The sequence below is a fragment of the Acromyrmex echinatior genome, chromosome 1 (assembly GCF_024713525.1).
Source record: "Acromyrmex echinatior isolate Ae372 chromosome 1, ASM2471352v2, whole genome shotgun sequence".
In the NCBI taxonomy this organism is placed as follows: Eukaryota; Metazoa; Arthropoda; class Insecta; order Hymenoptera; family Formicidae; genus Acromyrmex; species Acromyrmex echinatior.
The window spans coordinates 26118577-26134913 of NC_141852.1; the positions used below are offsets into that span (position 1 = coordinate 26118577).

The 16337-nt window shown below is 40.7% G+C and overlaps 1 protein-coding gene and 1 long non-coding RNA gene across 6 annotated transcripts in view; one reads left to right on the forward strand and one right to left on the reverse strand.

Moving 5' to 3' along the window:
* The first annotated feature begins 685 nt into the window (after positions 1-685).
* Positions 686-16337, forward strand: part of LOC105144122 (uncharacterized) — a 28109-nt gene continuing 12457 nt past the window's right edge. For 3 of the 4 annotated variants that reach the window (XM_011052817.2, XM_087412135.1, XM_011052818.2), the window contains exons 1-3: positions 686-1300; positions 3353-3906; positions 8795-8866. In XM_011052817.2, the coding sequence (XP_011051119.1) occupies positions 3597-3906; positions 8795-8866 (382 nt within the window). In that variant the 5' untranslated portion in view covers positions 686-1300; positions 3353-3596. Of the gene's footprint in view, positions 1301-3352; positions 3907-8794; positions 8867-9526; positions 10578-16337 lie in introns of those variants that run through there. The other variant, XM_011052820.2, reaches the window with a different exon arrangement.
* Positions 4890-9353, reverse strand: LOC105144121 (uncharacterized). 2 transcript variants are annotated; one of them, XR_015547035.1, is made up of 3 exons: positions 9078-9353; positions 7990-8287; positions 4890-7240 (listed from the first exon to the last, which is right to left on the reverse strand). It is a non-coding gene; the product is annotated as an uncharacterized LOC105144121 (long non-coding RNA). The 2 variants fall into 2 exon arrangements; XR_845860.2 differs by lacking the exon at positions 9078-9353 and having other exon boundaries at positions 7990-8788.

The window sequence follows — 16337 nt, forward strand, 5'->3', positions numbered from 1 at the left end:
TTTTTCAAATTAAGGACAAAGTAAGGACTACTAGTTAAAAGTGCCCGTTGGTAAAAAAAAAAAGAAACCGAGGAGAAGAATTTACGTGATCATGTCTGTAGCAGCTGTAGCCGCTAGCAGTCTGTAGCAGCCGCAGTTGGCGGGTTGGCCGCGGTCACCTCGCAGCGGTCACAGCCTCTCCGCGACCACTCACGACCTCGTGGGCGCATGGCGCGCGCGCGCACTGGCGAAAGTAAACAATAGAGCGTAGCTCCGGCAGACGTGAGACGTGAGACGTGAGACAGATAAAAGTGGCAACAGCGCGCGCATTCGCGCTCGCGCGGCGTCGATCCATGTGACAGAGAAGGAACGTAACAAAAGGTGGCGGAGGGTGACGCCGCTGCCGCCGCGATCGGTCGGAGCGCGAGTGTTTGCCCGGGCGAGCCGGGTGTCGGGTGTGCTCCGCGTGTCGTTCTTTCGCGTTTCGCGTTTCGCGTACGTGCCTGAATGCTCGTATGCCTCCGTCGTCGCGCAACGTGCAGGGCAGGAAATACCTTCCGCACAGCGTGGCGCGTCGCGTCGCGTTCACGGCGAAATAAACGCGCGACGTTAAGGAATTGATAAACGGAGTGCGTGGGTTACAACGAGCGCGATCGCCGCGACGACGACGACGGCGACGGCGGTGGCGGCGGTGGCGGTGGCGGTGGCGACGACAACGACGGCGGTGGTGGCGGTGGCGGCGGCGAGGACGACCGGAGACGACGATGACCGATCGACAGAGCGAGTGAACGACATCGGCGAAGCAGGCGCTCCGCGATACTTGTCTCACAATCTCACACGCCCAGCGGGACTGCTGCGTCACATGGGCCACGTTCATTCGTCGATAGAGCCGGGTGACGTCACGAGCTGCGCGACGATTGGCTCGCGCCACGGTGCCTAGACACGTGAATCGTGGCCGAGCAAGCATGGCAGTTTGATGCGCAGTGGTTTTCAGCACTTGTAAAATGCCACCGCCACGCGCCAGATCGATCAGGTTATAACTCGCGTTTCGCCGCGCGCTCCGAAACAGTCGGCTCGTCGCGCGGTCGCACTTGCGGTCGCGGGCATTTCTCTCGCGTCGATTCGCCGCCTCGTCGTCGACCGCCTTGCAAAATTCATTTTCGTACGATTCGATTCGAGAGACCACGCGCGCTGACAGGGATCAGCGATCGTTTTCGGCACAGAAGTGAGTTAAAGGGAACTAGAGAACCGCTCTGTTGTGTTGTACCTGGGCAGCGTGTGCGTGTCCGGAACGTGCTCAAAATACAACGTGTTTCAACCTGTAAGTTTGGCCGAGATACAACCCTTTCTATCTCTATTTATCTCCGACTCTATTCCTTTCTCTCTTGCTCGAACCACCACGCCCGTTTGAGAGAAAGAGAGATAGGGACGGGGCGGAACGAAGCGGGGCATGCGAGAGAGAGAGAGAGAGAGCGAGAGAGAGAGAATGAGTGAGCGAGCGAGCGAGAGAGAGAGAGAGAGAGAGACAGAGCGCGAGCGCGGGTGAGTCTCGGCGAATTATTATATCCGTTACTAGCACCTATTTAATTAACATGTGTATAGAGATGGTTGCGTGGCGTGTTTTCCGTGCCATAATAGAACTAGCCAATGGCGTGACGTCCAGCCAGCGACGTCATAGGCTGCGAGCGTCGCGATTGGCCAGAGTTGCGTGCATCGTCGACCGTTCTAACGTGCGTGTTGCTTTGTCAATTTTTGGACCTCGCCGCAGCACGTTCCTTCGAATTTTTACGAGGACATGCGCTGTTTAAGCTCCGCACGATCTCGTTCGTCGCTGTCGCCGCTACTGACGACGACGACGACGACGATGACGACGATGACGACGATGACGACAGCACCTCCGCTGCCGCTGGCTAATCGTCCGCTTCGCTCCGCACTACTCCGCTCTGCTCCGTTCCGTTCCGCGCGTCCGCTCCCTCCACTATTTTCATATGCCAACCCCGCGCGTCTCCCGCGGAGAATGCGAGCACGATCGCGCGTCGCCGACGTCGTCCGCTTTCGCGACTCCAACCGAAGTAACCTGGCTTTCAGATGTACATTCTTTCACTCTCCTTACTCGATTTACATGTGCTTTTTGGAAATTATTGCAATCTCTTCGGCACTTTAATCAACAAACCGTCTCTTCGATATTTGCCACGGTGCCGGTTATTATTCGCGAGAGGCACATTTCCTTTTTCTCTTTTTCGTATTTTTTTTTTTTTCATGCCAAGGATTACTTGATTTTTTCTTCCGCCGACAATACGACGCGTGCACACACCTCGTGACCGTTTTCGCGCACGCAAACGCCACGTAACGAGACGCCACTGTCGGTCTTCCCTTTCTTTTTTCACCACACACGTTTGAGCAGCGGGGGAACAAGACGATCCGCGAGAGCGCCGCTATGTGTTTGCACGATCCCACGAATTGTCGATTTCCGATGAGCTGCGTTATCGAGCTCGAGATATCGTACGCGTTATGCTGGAAATGTGCCTCGCTTTCAATTACAAAATCAAGTCACGTACGAATTTAATTTTTGTGAAATAGAAGGAAATGGAATAAAGTAACGTTTACGTCTAGTCTTCGGGATGAGGAAACAGGTTTACGCCGAGGCTATGCTATCGTTTATTGAAAATTGGTATACGATGCGCTTGATAAGTGATTTTCCAAGTGTCCGATCTACGTCGTTTTTTTTTTTATTTTTTTATTAAGCAGTCCGCTCGGTTCCAGCGAACTTGGAATACGTGTAGATACGTGCTGTCGTTCTGCGCTGCAGAAAAAAAGAGCCGCGACGCGCCTGCGTGGCGCGCTCCGTCTGATGCGCTGTTGCAAGAGCGACGTGAGTGGGTGGCCGGGGTGGGGGATGGAATGGAAAGGCTTCCCGCGCACGGCTGCGTTACGTCACGCGTGTACGTTACGTGACGTACGTCGTGGGCACACCGGTCGCGGTCGTGTCCGCGACGTCCACGACACCCTCCTTTAGATAAGTCCGATAACGGCATCCAGCACAGAATTCTCTAGCGAGAATTCTCGTAACCACTCTAAACTGAAAAACAAAATAAATCGAGAGATAAATCGAGATTAAATCGAAATAAATCGAGAATTCCCTTTATTTCCCTCATTAATTGCGATAGAGATGACTGCTACGTGACGGGTAATCTCTCTTTTTCTCTTACGTCCTCGCTCCGAAAAGTTATCACGTCTTCGATTCATGACTTAACAGTCATATTTAATAAGAACAACATTTTAACGTGTGTCGTTGTAAAAAAATGATTACTCTTATCGATATCTTAACGTATAATTAACGTATAATTAACGACTCGCTTTGTTCCGCTCGCAGCTTGTCGTACGCGGTGGTCAGCAGCGGCAACAACGAAGAAAGAGGGGCGAGGACAGGAGGTCGAGAATCGGGACTGTCAGGACTGTTGGGAGTGTCGGGAGTCGGGATTGCTCCTGCCGATTCATCGCCGGCGTCCGGAACCAAACGGAACGGCAGCCGCGGCGGCTGCGGCTGTGGCTGCGGCTGCGGCTGCGGCGTCGGCGTCGGCGTCGGTGCCTGTGGCTGCCGCGACGCCGGCGGTTCGATGCGCCGGAGTCATCAGAACGATCACACAACGGGTGTTGACGAATACAGAGACTCGGTGGAACAACCGCAGCAACGCCGCCATCATCACCAGCGCGTTCTCCTTCCCTCTACGTCCATAGGGCAGCAGCAAACCGGCCGCAGAATGAGTCTGGAAACGTTACTGCAAGCGGCCTACTATGTCGAACAGGAAGAGAAGAAGCGGGAGCGCCTGGCGAGCACCTCGTCCTCCTCCTCTTCTTGCGATCAGCACTCGTTTGCGCCTGCGCCGACCCACTCCAATCATACTTATGCCTCCAGCGAGCCACGTGGTGAGTACCACGCGCTGCTTGAGCTGCTTCACCCGCGACCTTTTGCTTTGCGCTTTTATACGTTCAGCGTTATTACCATCACAGATGCAATGGCATTACGTTCAATTACTGTCGTAAAAGTGATTTTGTTTACTTAGCTGCTTTACATTATTCATTGCCATGTGTCGTTGACGTATGAATGACACTTTTGTAAAAAAACATTTTCTCATACAGGTAGACTTTTTCTTTTTCATAACTTAATTTCTTACGCTAGCATTTTAGATTGAAACATTACTGTAAGCTGCATTTGCTATATCAGCAAAGTTAAAAGTTACAATTTTTTCTTTTTTTGTTCGAGTATCAATTCCATTTTTAGAAATAAAGAGTATCTTATATTAATGCGAACGTACGTAGCTGTCAATATGTAAATATCATGTGTAAATATCAAATCTGTGCGCGCGAATAGGCACTGTCTCTTTGAATTGCGTTGTGCTTTTTTTTTGCAGACGTAGATAACGACGAATGAGTGCCGTACGCGTTTTTTGCTGCGCCACTGCATTATCAAACGCGACAATTGCTTACACATGTATTTTTATGTACGTAACAGTAGTCTCGTGGCTGTAGTGAGTAATTTGCCGATAACAATTACTTCCCCTTCTCGAAACGTAAAAATCTCGATTGAATCATTATGCGACGAGATTTAACGTGGTAAAATGAACGAATGTGCAAAATGCACATTTGTTGTGTCTGTAAGGTATTATCTTTATCTTTCTCCGATGATAAAACGGAGAAGCTTTAAGAGTAATATAAACGAAATGCACTCGAGTGATGTTGTCCGATTAAAGTTATATTTGCGCTAAGCATACACGCAGCCCTTTATCAAATCTATGAATAAGAGTCGCAATGTGGAAGATAACATTCTGTCCTTGCTTCTCTTTGATTAGATTAGATATAGAGAAATCGACGAAATCGATACAAGGAATTGTATAATCACAAAACTGCAATCTCTTTCGATAGACGTATATCTATATAATAATCTTTTTTTCAATGATAAAATTTTGACTTTCCGCAATTATAACGGATACATAAATATGAGTCATCTTTTTAAAACGATAAACTTTTCGCGATACAAACAATTTTCGGTGAAAGATATTTTTGCTCCAAATTCAGTTCACAATATACATAATTTTATTGCGAGATGTTTGGCGAGATATTGATGTAGGCAGCCCTATTAAAGGAAATAATAGGCAATAACATCGCCACTTTCTTTTTCTTTCTCTCTATGTTCTCACGCATATAAATCTGCTGTTTATAAAACAATAAGTATGCGTTGACAATCACGTCTGTTTTGAGTGAGAAACACTGGCATACGCAGTTGCGTTTGATGACCACGCGTTCACCGTCTCCAAATTAGGTATGATTTACCTCATGGCAGTGTTTCTCAACCGTGACGAACATGAAGAGAAAGTAACGAGAAGACGAACCTAAGACGTCGGATGATGTGCTTTGAAACGAGAGCCGTCCTACCTTGGCCTTGCATTGGCCATCGTATTTCTGAAGGCGTTCCCTATTTTTATTGTCTTAAAATGAAGACGTAGTACATCATTTTTGTGCGATTGGTGCCTGTTGGTCACTTGTCGGTTAATATAATATCACTCCTGTACGTTCATGAACAAGGATTTAATCGAATCCTCGCAGTCCCACTGGTTGGTTGCCATTGATTCTTCCAAGTTGACAAGTCGCTACTTCTTTGACAAGTCCTCGTGAGAAAAGCTAGATGTACATGAAACACGGTGACGATTAAATCATCACTCTCAAGACTTTCTCTTTCTCTCCTCTCCATTTTGCCTTCTTTCTCTTTATCGCAGAAATCGTTAACTTTGCGATAACTTCAAGATTTCTTGAAAAATATGCAAAACAATTTAAAAACAAGAAAAATATTTTGTAATGATAATAGTATCGCAAGTACTATCATGCGTTTCGCCATTCCAATCGGCATCACAAGACGTAATCGTTAGTAAGTCGAGCTTAATACGCATCTCCCTCTCGAAAGCACCGAGGACGGTGGAATTTTCCCTTTCTCGTGCTGTAGTTAGACACGCGCGAAAGTTCATTGTGGATAAAGGTGAATATTTTACAACAGGGGTTACGAGGGGCGAGACAAAGAAAACGAGATGTATGTGAGAGGGGAGAGCTTTAGGTTGGTCCGTTTGAGGGGAGGAGGCGGAAAAGGGAACAGCATGAAGAAGTGCAAAGGATTCGACTGACTCTTCGCCATGCGCATCGCATCTTTTTGTTCGTGGCGGAATCTACGTGCGCGCGTGTTCGAACCACTTGCATGCAGAGTGAGACAAAGTAGGAGAGGGAAGAGAGAGAGAGAGGGGGGGGAGGAGGGAGAGCGTGAGTGGAATTATGAGCGGCGAGGGAGGGAGAGATCTCGGAGGGTGGCGGAAGTCGGGCGACTCAGATAGAGGGTGAGGGGAGGGGAAGGGCGGAGAAATGCTGGAGGTATCCGACGAGGTCGAATCGTCGTCATGAGTATGTAGGGAGGGAAAGGTAAAGCAGTAAAGTGGCGCAAAACTTGGGAGGGTGGGAGAAGAGAGAACCGATGGTGACCGTAGAGGTGATGCGGCGATGCAATGGTGGAGGGTAGTGGTAGTAATGGCAATGGTGGTGGCAAACCTGGATATCGCGCGTGTTCGGTCGCTACACGAGGAAAAGAAGGGAAGGGGGGACGATCCGGTCACTGACTCTGAAACTACGATGCGGTGGCCACTCCGCGCTTCATTCATGAGCGCGCCATCTACTCGTGCACGCAGCTGATATGCTCTCTCTCTCTCTTTCTCTCTCTCTCTCCCTCCATCTGTTTTTTTTTTCAATAATTTCATATAGACGTACCGGGAGGAATTATTTGTTTATTAAAGTGACAAATGTGATATAATGAACGAATTTTACAAACTACATTTCTATTTTATGAATTGTAGATATGCATGCAATTGATTATTGATTAGTGAGATTTCTTTCTCCTTCAAAAAATAGAAAAATTTCAAATATCATACACGCAACTTTATTCGTAATGCGGATGATTTAAACGTCGTAATTCGCTCTCTATCTTCACGCATCCGGTCTGTTATCCTGGTGCGCGTGCGTGATTATACCTGATGTAACAGGCAACGTGTGTTAAACGACCATTTAAGACCATCTATCGTGCACGCGGCTGAAGGATGCAGTTCCACTTTATAACGTCGTAATGCGACTGTCTTCCCCCATATTTTATGCTGGATTATGCGAACACTGTCTATGAGAGAAATTATATCATTTCCGGCGTTATCCTCGGTTCGTTCCATTTATTTGTCTGTAATGAGAAACGTGTAATTAAATCTTTCCACGGATTTTTCGAATTTTTAATTTTTTTACGCTTACATAATTCCAAAATTAATCACATTAAAATGTTATTTAAATTTCTTGGGATTCGTTTTTTTTTATTTAAACAGCGAAATTATCAATTCTATTATTTTACATGCACTTACGCGTGTTTGTGTAAGCAATTTTAACTTTTATTTTTTAAAATTTATTATTTACAGTTTTGTTTAACAACAATTTGAAGCTTTACAAATAATTATTATTATTCAGATTAGAAATAAATAAAAACTAGGACTAGAAATAGATTAGAACTAAATTGTGAATATTGATTGAATGAATTCAGTCTATTTATACAGTTTTAGTCTTTAAATAAAATAAAAATCCAGGCTTTTAATTTGTGAAAGCTAAAGATTAATTTATGTAATTATAGTATGGAAAAAATATATTTATCTTGAAAGAGTAATAAGAATAATTATTACATTGCATCGCGATGTAGATATTAATAATAAAATTAATCATATTTCTTTACAACAAATACAACCGACATAACTGCAACCCGAAGAAGCAACTTAAAAATTTTTTTTTAAGAATATACTTTTTTATCATATATATGTGTTATGTATTTTGAGAGAGTGAGTGATAGAAGGAAAGTATAGAAGTGCAGTCAGCAACGACCGGTGAACACGCGGATAAATTGACTGCTGAAATACGCATGCGCGTCGTCCCCGGCTAAATCCCCACCTTACGTGACGGCCGCGTGGCGTCCTGATCAATCTGCAACGTTGCCGGTTCTCTTGCGGTTGTAGAGCTGCTCTGGCAAGTCTGAGTACCTCCCCACCTTTATGTTTGTTACACGCTTGTGCGATCCCTACCACTTGATTCCAACTCCCACCCGTCGCGTTATCCGGACCTTTCTAGGGGGTTCTCCTCACCTACCCCCAGTTTAGCACGTGGAGACGCGCTTCTTTCAATTTTTCATGCCTTATCGACCTGTGGATTCACCAGTCGCCTTCATGACGTAAAATGCTCTCGCGAAAATCTGAGATAGATAGGGAGACGAGATATATGTTTGTGTAGAAGTACGTGCGAGAAGATGCGCCCTCTACGTTTGTGCGTGTAATCGCACTAATGTTCTTATCATCGGAGAGGGAAAATAATAACTTTTTACGCAATAAAGTTATTTCAAATTACGCAGTGAACTTTGATTTAAAATTAACAGCCGTCTCTTTATCTTACTTTATTTCGAGGATTAATAACAGATCTGTATGTTTATAGTTTGTTATCTAATTTGCGAGCAAATGTACATCGTACGTCTTTATATTTTATATATTTATAAATAAACACGATATCATGGCTTATTTCGAGCTTTAATTAAATTAACTTTAATTAACGCTGTTAATTATATTAATTGAAAGTTAATTTAATTAAAGCTCGAAATAAGTCATGATATTATGTTAATTTTTAAGAAAATATACGAGCATTTTTTACTCCATTTGTAAATAAAATATAACATGTGACGAATGAACTATGATTTCTATGTTCTCAGGTGCCAAATGCAAAAGAGAACGCACAGAGTCGGATGATCTCTTCTGCGAAGAAAAGATGCTGATCATCGATGGTGAGTATAGCTCTCGCTATATAATTGTTATTAATCATTTAAAACTACATCGTCAAATTAAAAGTGATAAATGAAATTAATGATATATTTTAGAACACACCGCATTGCGTAAAAAGTAACATAATGCGAAATGGAGCAGATTCATATGCATCAAATGTTTTTTGAAAAATAGTCTTAAGAAAGTATGATAGAAAGTTATGGAGGCACGTGCCTGTGTAGATATAAATCCGACACTGTGTGTGATGTGGTGTGTGTGTTGTGTGTAAGTATGTGTGTATGTGTGTGTGTGTGTGGAGATCGCTGCAGTGTCCTAGATAGAACGTGCGCGACGGGTTCGGAGTTATCTCGAGTGCCAACGTGTCACGTCGTCGCGGAACAAGTCCTTCGCGTGATAAGGACAGAGTAATCGCGCCGAGCGGTGACTGGAGGCAATTCTCGCGAAGACGGGGATGTCACTGTCGTGCGGAAGGGATAGGAGGGGAGTTGCCATCGCCGCTGCCGCTGCCACCGCCACCGCCACCGCCGCTGTCTGGCACGAGAAGGGAGGCACGAGGACGTCATCCTCGGGCTGGAGGCGGCGGCACGCAAGTTTAGATTTCAGTCGGTGCCCGCGACTCACGCGGTACGAGTTTTACTCGATCGCCGCGATCGACGGGAGTTCCGGGAACAGCTGATTGAGCACGTTCGTGGAGGTGTATACAGGCGTATCGCGATCGTGAGTTAGAACGATGATGTACGCACCGTGACGGTCACGAGTGGCCGTAAAGTGCGAGATCGATGAGACCTAGAGCGTCTCTGTTTCTTCGCTATCAACGTGATTCTTCTTCCGTAAATTGCAAATTGCTTGTCGAATTCCGTTTCGTTTGTAACGCGTCATATAAGAATGTATGAATGACGCAACGATCGATATGGGCGCAATTTTCACTACGGAATTCGCGTTGAAAGATGTTCTTTCGAGGATCGTCCCCGAGGAATGAGGTGGACGAGCAACGATGCGACCCTCGAAATCGCTCGAGCGGACTCGCTATTCCGCGTTTCGAAAGTTTGGATTTTTTCTAGCACGCCGACAACTTTGTTAGCCCTCGTTGTATCTTCCCTTCTCTGTCGCAGTCGTCGTCGTAATCATAACCGTCACTGTTACCACCGCGGTACTGCGACGTCGGACCTCTCTCCACGTCGTACATTTCACATTTCCGTGACAGTTTCTCCACGCGACCTTCTCGTCCACATCCTGGACGGACTTGCTCGGTGCGGGGCAGCGACAGTATTACCGGTTGTCGCTGAAATCGAACGATAGCGACGACGACGCGACGACGACATCGATGACGACATTGATGTTCGCGATAGTGACGGAGAAGCGGATATAGCACCCGGTCGATCGATTTTCCCTGGAGAGAGAGTGAAAGCTTAAACGAAGAGCAGCTTAAACGGAAGTTTCGATCCACGCGACTTACAAGGAAGATGGGTGTTCTTCTGCTGCCAGATGGTATTACGTCGCCGATAATGCAATCGCGCGCGAGTCTAAACACCGTCGTCGACGTCGTCGCCGAGACGAATAACAATGTGAGCGGGCTGACGGATGCGAATAATCCACCGCCGACACGGATTGTCGGTATCATCGGCGTCGTCAACAGTGGTGAACCACCGCGACACAGTAGCGATTGGACGCCACCCCCGCCCAAGAAAAAATGGATACGCCACTACCTGCTTGGTGAGGTCCCTTTTACATGCGTCCTGAAACGTCCTAATAAATGACGCGCGCATCTTTTCCTTTCATATCCCTTTACATTTCGCTAATATTTTTATAAAATTTTTATTAATTTTTTTTTTATTAATGCTCGGAATTTTCGAAACAAATCGAACGAATGTTAATTGTTTGAATTATTGCAGCATGAAGATTTATTTAAATAGGTCAAACCGTTCGACTAGTATGCCCGATGAATACAAAAATTTGTAATTCAGCTCCAAATTGTGTTTATTCAAAATTTTCACATAACAAAAATGTAATCATATATTCAAAATTTTGAGTTTTCCAAAAATATTTATTCACAAAAAAACTATGAATATTTAGCGAGTATTCATATTCATTCAAATAAAATATAAACTGAACAAGAAACTCCATAAATCATCGTTACCTCTTAACTATAACCGGTACTTTGATGACCTTAAGTATTATAAAAAAAATTTTATTTATTTTTGTCATTGTAATATTCAGATTTTATAAAGGAAACTTAAAAATTTTGAAAAATATTTTAGAAAGATATACATTTTTTATTTATAAATCTATCTATTTGATAGAGTGCCATACATTTTTCAATATAATTCCTGTTATACGACAGTAATGTTATAAATATTTTATAGGATATCTTGGGACGTTCATTATGGATGTCTGTGGACATAAAATTCGAGATATATTATTTATTCTCAATAAAAATGTCTTTGTTTAATCTATAAGTTAAACAAGAACGCCCATCGTATTAGGTGTTGGAATTAATTCGTAGCGTTTTTTAATGAAAGAATGTTATTTATTTCACATGAGCATTAAAAAATACATTAATGAAAGTACTTCCCATCACTTGTAAAACGCTACGAATTAATTCCAACACCTAATATAAATCGCGGACGAAGTGCACGATGTAATTGTAGCCATTGTTTTTATAGATTTTTGTTTTCTCTTGTAGGCTTGCAAGTTATATGCAGATAATATAAAGTAAAAGAAGTGAAATATATATTCATTTCGTGAATACGAAATGAAAATATTCGTAATCATATTTAAAAAATATTCATTCAAATGAAATGAAAAAATATTTATTTATTTCTTAACGAATAAGAAAGAAATGTATTCGAATGAGTATTTTCATTCATTTTTTATTCATTTATTCGAATATTTGGTGTATTCATTAGACACACTATGTTCGACTTTATTATACATGTAAAATGAAAATAATTCAAATGGAAAAATAATCTGCTAAATTCCTTATTTACATAAGTGGATCTGAAAATAATATTATTAGGTCATTAAAATAAATAGGACCCAGGTTGATGATGTGCAAAGTTGCAAAAAAGTTTTGACATTCTAGCAACTATCTTGAGCGTTCTACATAATTATTTTGATAGTCCAACTATTTTCAGATCTGTGTCTGATCAAACTAAATTTTTAGATACTTCAACAAAACCATTCTTTTCATTTGCAATTATTTTCCGTTTGCAATAAGTACCATATTTGCTAAATTTTTCTTAAAACATCAGTGCAGTCAAATCTTTGGTTTAATCGAATTAATCTAACAGATAGATTATTAATTTTTTGCTGATGAGGCTTTTTACATTTACTGTTTATTCTTTATAACATTTTTCGTGATAATCAGGAAAATAACTTTGAAAATAAGACTTTGTGATGCTGAGCATCTACCGTTTCAAGGATGAAACGAGATCTTCCCACGAAATTAGATCTCGCATCGAAAATTTATTCTGTTGATTCTCGATTTTGAATCGTTTCGCAAATAAGATTCGGTTAAATGGTGCACCACTGAAATTTTATCTTTCGCCGGGCGACTGATGTTCGCCATGATTTTACTGTCTTTTCGTGCTCAATGTTATAACTCGTCTCAGAATATTTAATAACGTATATATTTTATTGCTCCAAAAAATTTATGTACACGACACAAGTAAACTCTTTAATCGTTCGTAGTATACTATCTGTCGATTTTTTAAAAAGGTTTTCTTACATCGGAAAACTCGAAGCAAGCTGAATAAGATGCATTTACATTGAATTTTACGTTGTACACGATATTGCATATTATATTAATCTGATAATCGTTCATTTAAATCTTATATATTTCCTTTTGAATTACTGAAAAATGTTATTAAAATTTATATCTTCATTTACTTGTTATGAATAATGAACATTCATTTTCTTAAATCGTATTTAAACGGAATAATTTTGTGCCTTTCCTCGATTGTGATAAAAAGTATAGCGTAAAAATCTTTACGTGGAGAAAATTTTTTAAAATATCGCAGAAGTAAAAAAAATAAATGGAACTTGTTTGTAAATTTAAATTTTACATATGAAAACAACTCTTCTTTGAAAAATGGCAAGTTAATTAGATGAACAATTATTACTTTTTGTAACGATGTTTATTAAATTACACGAACGTTTTTATCTCTTGTACGCAATACTTATAATTATCTTCGACATTCGCACTGGCGAAGTAAACAGCAAAGAGTATTGGCATGCATTTTCATACCGTTATAAATGAGATATTCCACACGAACTAGATGAAATCACGCATCGTTCGCGCGAATGGACGCGTGTCGACAATATATTTTCATGAATTGTGCGAATATTTCGGTCGAAGCTGGCAGTGAAACGTTCTTGCAGAAAATATAGCAGAATGTGTCTGCAACTATGTGGCAAACTGTCTTCAATTTTATTAAGACGAGAAGATAAAAGGAGTGACTTCTCGGATTTTATTTCACAGGGAAATGTTGTACGTCACTATGTGCTCGCGTTGAAAAGTTGCATTGCTACTCGCGAGAATTGCGTCGAATTTTAAAGAAGACGGTCACTTTCAAGTAGAAGTAATGTGCTGTTGCGTGTTCCAAGCAAAGTGTCGTTTAGATAATTGCACCCGATTTACCATTAATTTCTCTTAAAGCGAATTACTCTACAAGAATGAATCTTTTTTTCTTTCCTTTTTTTTTTAAAGAAATTATGTAATGCTCAGAAACAATTCATATTTGATTTCTAATTTTTTCAGACTAGATTTATGTCACAAATAGACCTGTAATATTCCTGAGAGCTTTTGCAAGTTTCATCATTTAGAAGAATCGTGCGAATCATCAGTTTGCTATCGACGGTTTCAGTGTATTGTTTCGAAAACGACCCCGACTTTGATTAACATCTGATTACTGTATTTTCCGCTTGTAAATCCGATTTCTCACATGGATAAGATATTCCGTCGTCACTTCTTCGAATTGGTTGGTTCGATTTTTGACTCTCTTTGTTCTCAAATTATCGATACAAAATGTCGCATATGTATTATTTTTCGGATATGTATTATTTTTGATCCTCAATTTTAACTTTGAGTGGAGAGTTTCGCTTATCATTACTTTGAAATGCATGCATTTTCTAAAAAACGACGTGAATTCGCCAGCGTGATTTCGACGAGAATCGTCAAGGGCCATGAATTTGAAGTATGTCTGCGGATACAAGATATGGAAATCGGACTATTTATAGTTCGTAGAGTATTTCCAAGTCAAATAGCGTCTATACCTCGCGACTATCAAGTTGAACGTGTGAGAAATGAGATATGCAAAGCGTAGAAAATGCGAGGAATGTAAATATTATGTTATACGTTAGTAGGCAATAACGACTACCGATTTTTAAGAAAAAAATCCCAAATTGATGAAACAGAGGAAAAAGAAAGAAAAAAATTTTTCACCTGAGTTCGATATTTATAGATGCAGCATGCATGTGCCAACACTCACGAATAAAGCGAAATATTTTGTATAATGCGATTAAAACGGTCCTTCCCATCATATACAAGTACGGCAAACAAAATTTGTTTCTTGGTTATTATTTCTGCTAAGTGCAGAATGATAGCTACTATATTTCTCTTAGTCTCTTCCCTTGTTTTCTATTTACTCTCCCTTTCAAGTGTAAACATGTCAAACTTAAAACATTGCAAAAGATTCGATAATGAATACGTAGACGTAATTGCTGAGACGAGCAAATTCTTAAACAATTCGAATCGAACAAAATAAAGAACGCATATAAAAAACAGGAAAATCAATTCGTTTAAATATATTCGTTATGGAAGAAAAAAAAATGTAATTTCAAGAATGATTAACATAATAATATAAGAATGACATATTGAGATGCAATTTTATTTTATAATTCTTGTAAAGTGCAAATATTTATACATAATTTACAAAAGTTACTACAGTAATGTTTCATCTAAACAATAACTAACAAAACTGATGACTTAAACGTACAGATTATTCACGAACATGAGATTAGATGATTACAAGTGCATGCGGATTTCTTTCCCGTTAAGTGGAAGGAAAGGGAGAATGGAGTGATTTTCTGAAGGACGTTATAACCGACGCGGTCATTCTCACGAGGAAATCATATGTTACGTCAGTGCAAATGACGTGCGTTCTCGAACGTTGCTCCCACAAATGGAATTTTGCGAAATAAAAGTTTTGCCGATTGTCCAGAAATCACGATCTGACGTGACTTTTGAATGTTTGATTTTGCCGCGACTGCTGATTTAAAAAAAAATCCCATTTCCGATCTATTTCTACATTCGCGCAGAACACTGATTAACGGATTATTGATTAATGCATGTTAATTCAGAACGACTGATAATAATAATATGATTAATATGATTGATAATATCCGCACAGTTTGATGTATGCAGAATCGATATAGTTCCTGTTATTTTACATGACATATTTGTGTTAACATAATATGTTGCAACCAAGTAATATAATGTAACTTTCGTTGCACACTGGAATTGCATGTTGCATTAAATATTATAGTAAAGGTATACACTGAGAAAAATGTACTAAATTTTAATAAATACTTATTTGAAACAATTAAACATTTATAAAAATAAATAAATGTAAATAATATATTTATTTAATAATAAATTAATTAAATGAAATTAATGGCTCTTGTACCAAATACACACACACACACACACACACACACACACACACCTGTGTGTAGCAAATACGTAGATGATACAATTCAAACAGATTTATTAAAATTTAGTAAACTTTTTCTAATATATATAATACTTATGAAATTGACATAATTGGAATTTTAAAATAGAAATATATTCGATAAATTTCGCATTCAACTGACAGATTCGTCAGCATCCACATAACGTAATTTAATGGACTACTTGGATTAGTCGTAATCCGTGACACTTATGTAATTTCAATATTTTTAATTTAATAGAACACTATTATTTTTTATCACGCTTACTTCTTTTAAATGTGTAGAGAAATCAAAGTTTTCAAGTTGTCACTTAACAAATTGTTATCTGGTAAGATTCAAACGCATTCAGGAATGCAGTGCGTATCGTATGCACTTTCAAGAAATCAGAGACATAGGATATGGCGACGATAATAATACTTTTCAAGTAGCTCCACACGATTTTTTAACACGCGATGCGGTGTTATCCTGTAACATACATTATACATTCCTCTCGCCGAATAAACTATTGACACTCGTGTGCTCGCGAAAAAAATCCCGTTGAACTGATTGGCATATCATTTGAAAGGAAAATCACGCCTTGGTTCTGCTCGCGTGTAAGCGAACGTGAAAATATGCCGGGTGCAAAATTTATTACTGCAAACTAGAGAACGAGTAGACATTCGCTTTGAACTCGCTAATGTTTGATAGTCGCGTTTTTATCTACAAGATTGATTGATTGTACACATGTGAGAGATGTTCCGTAAC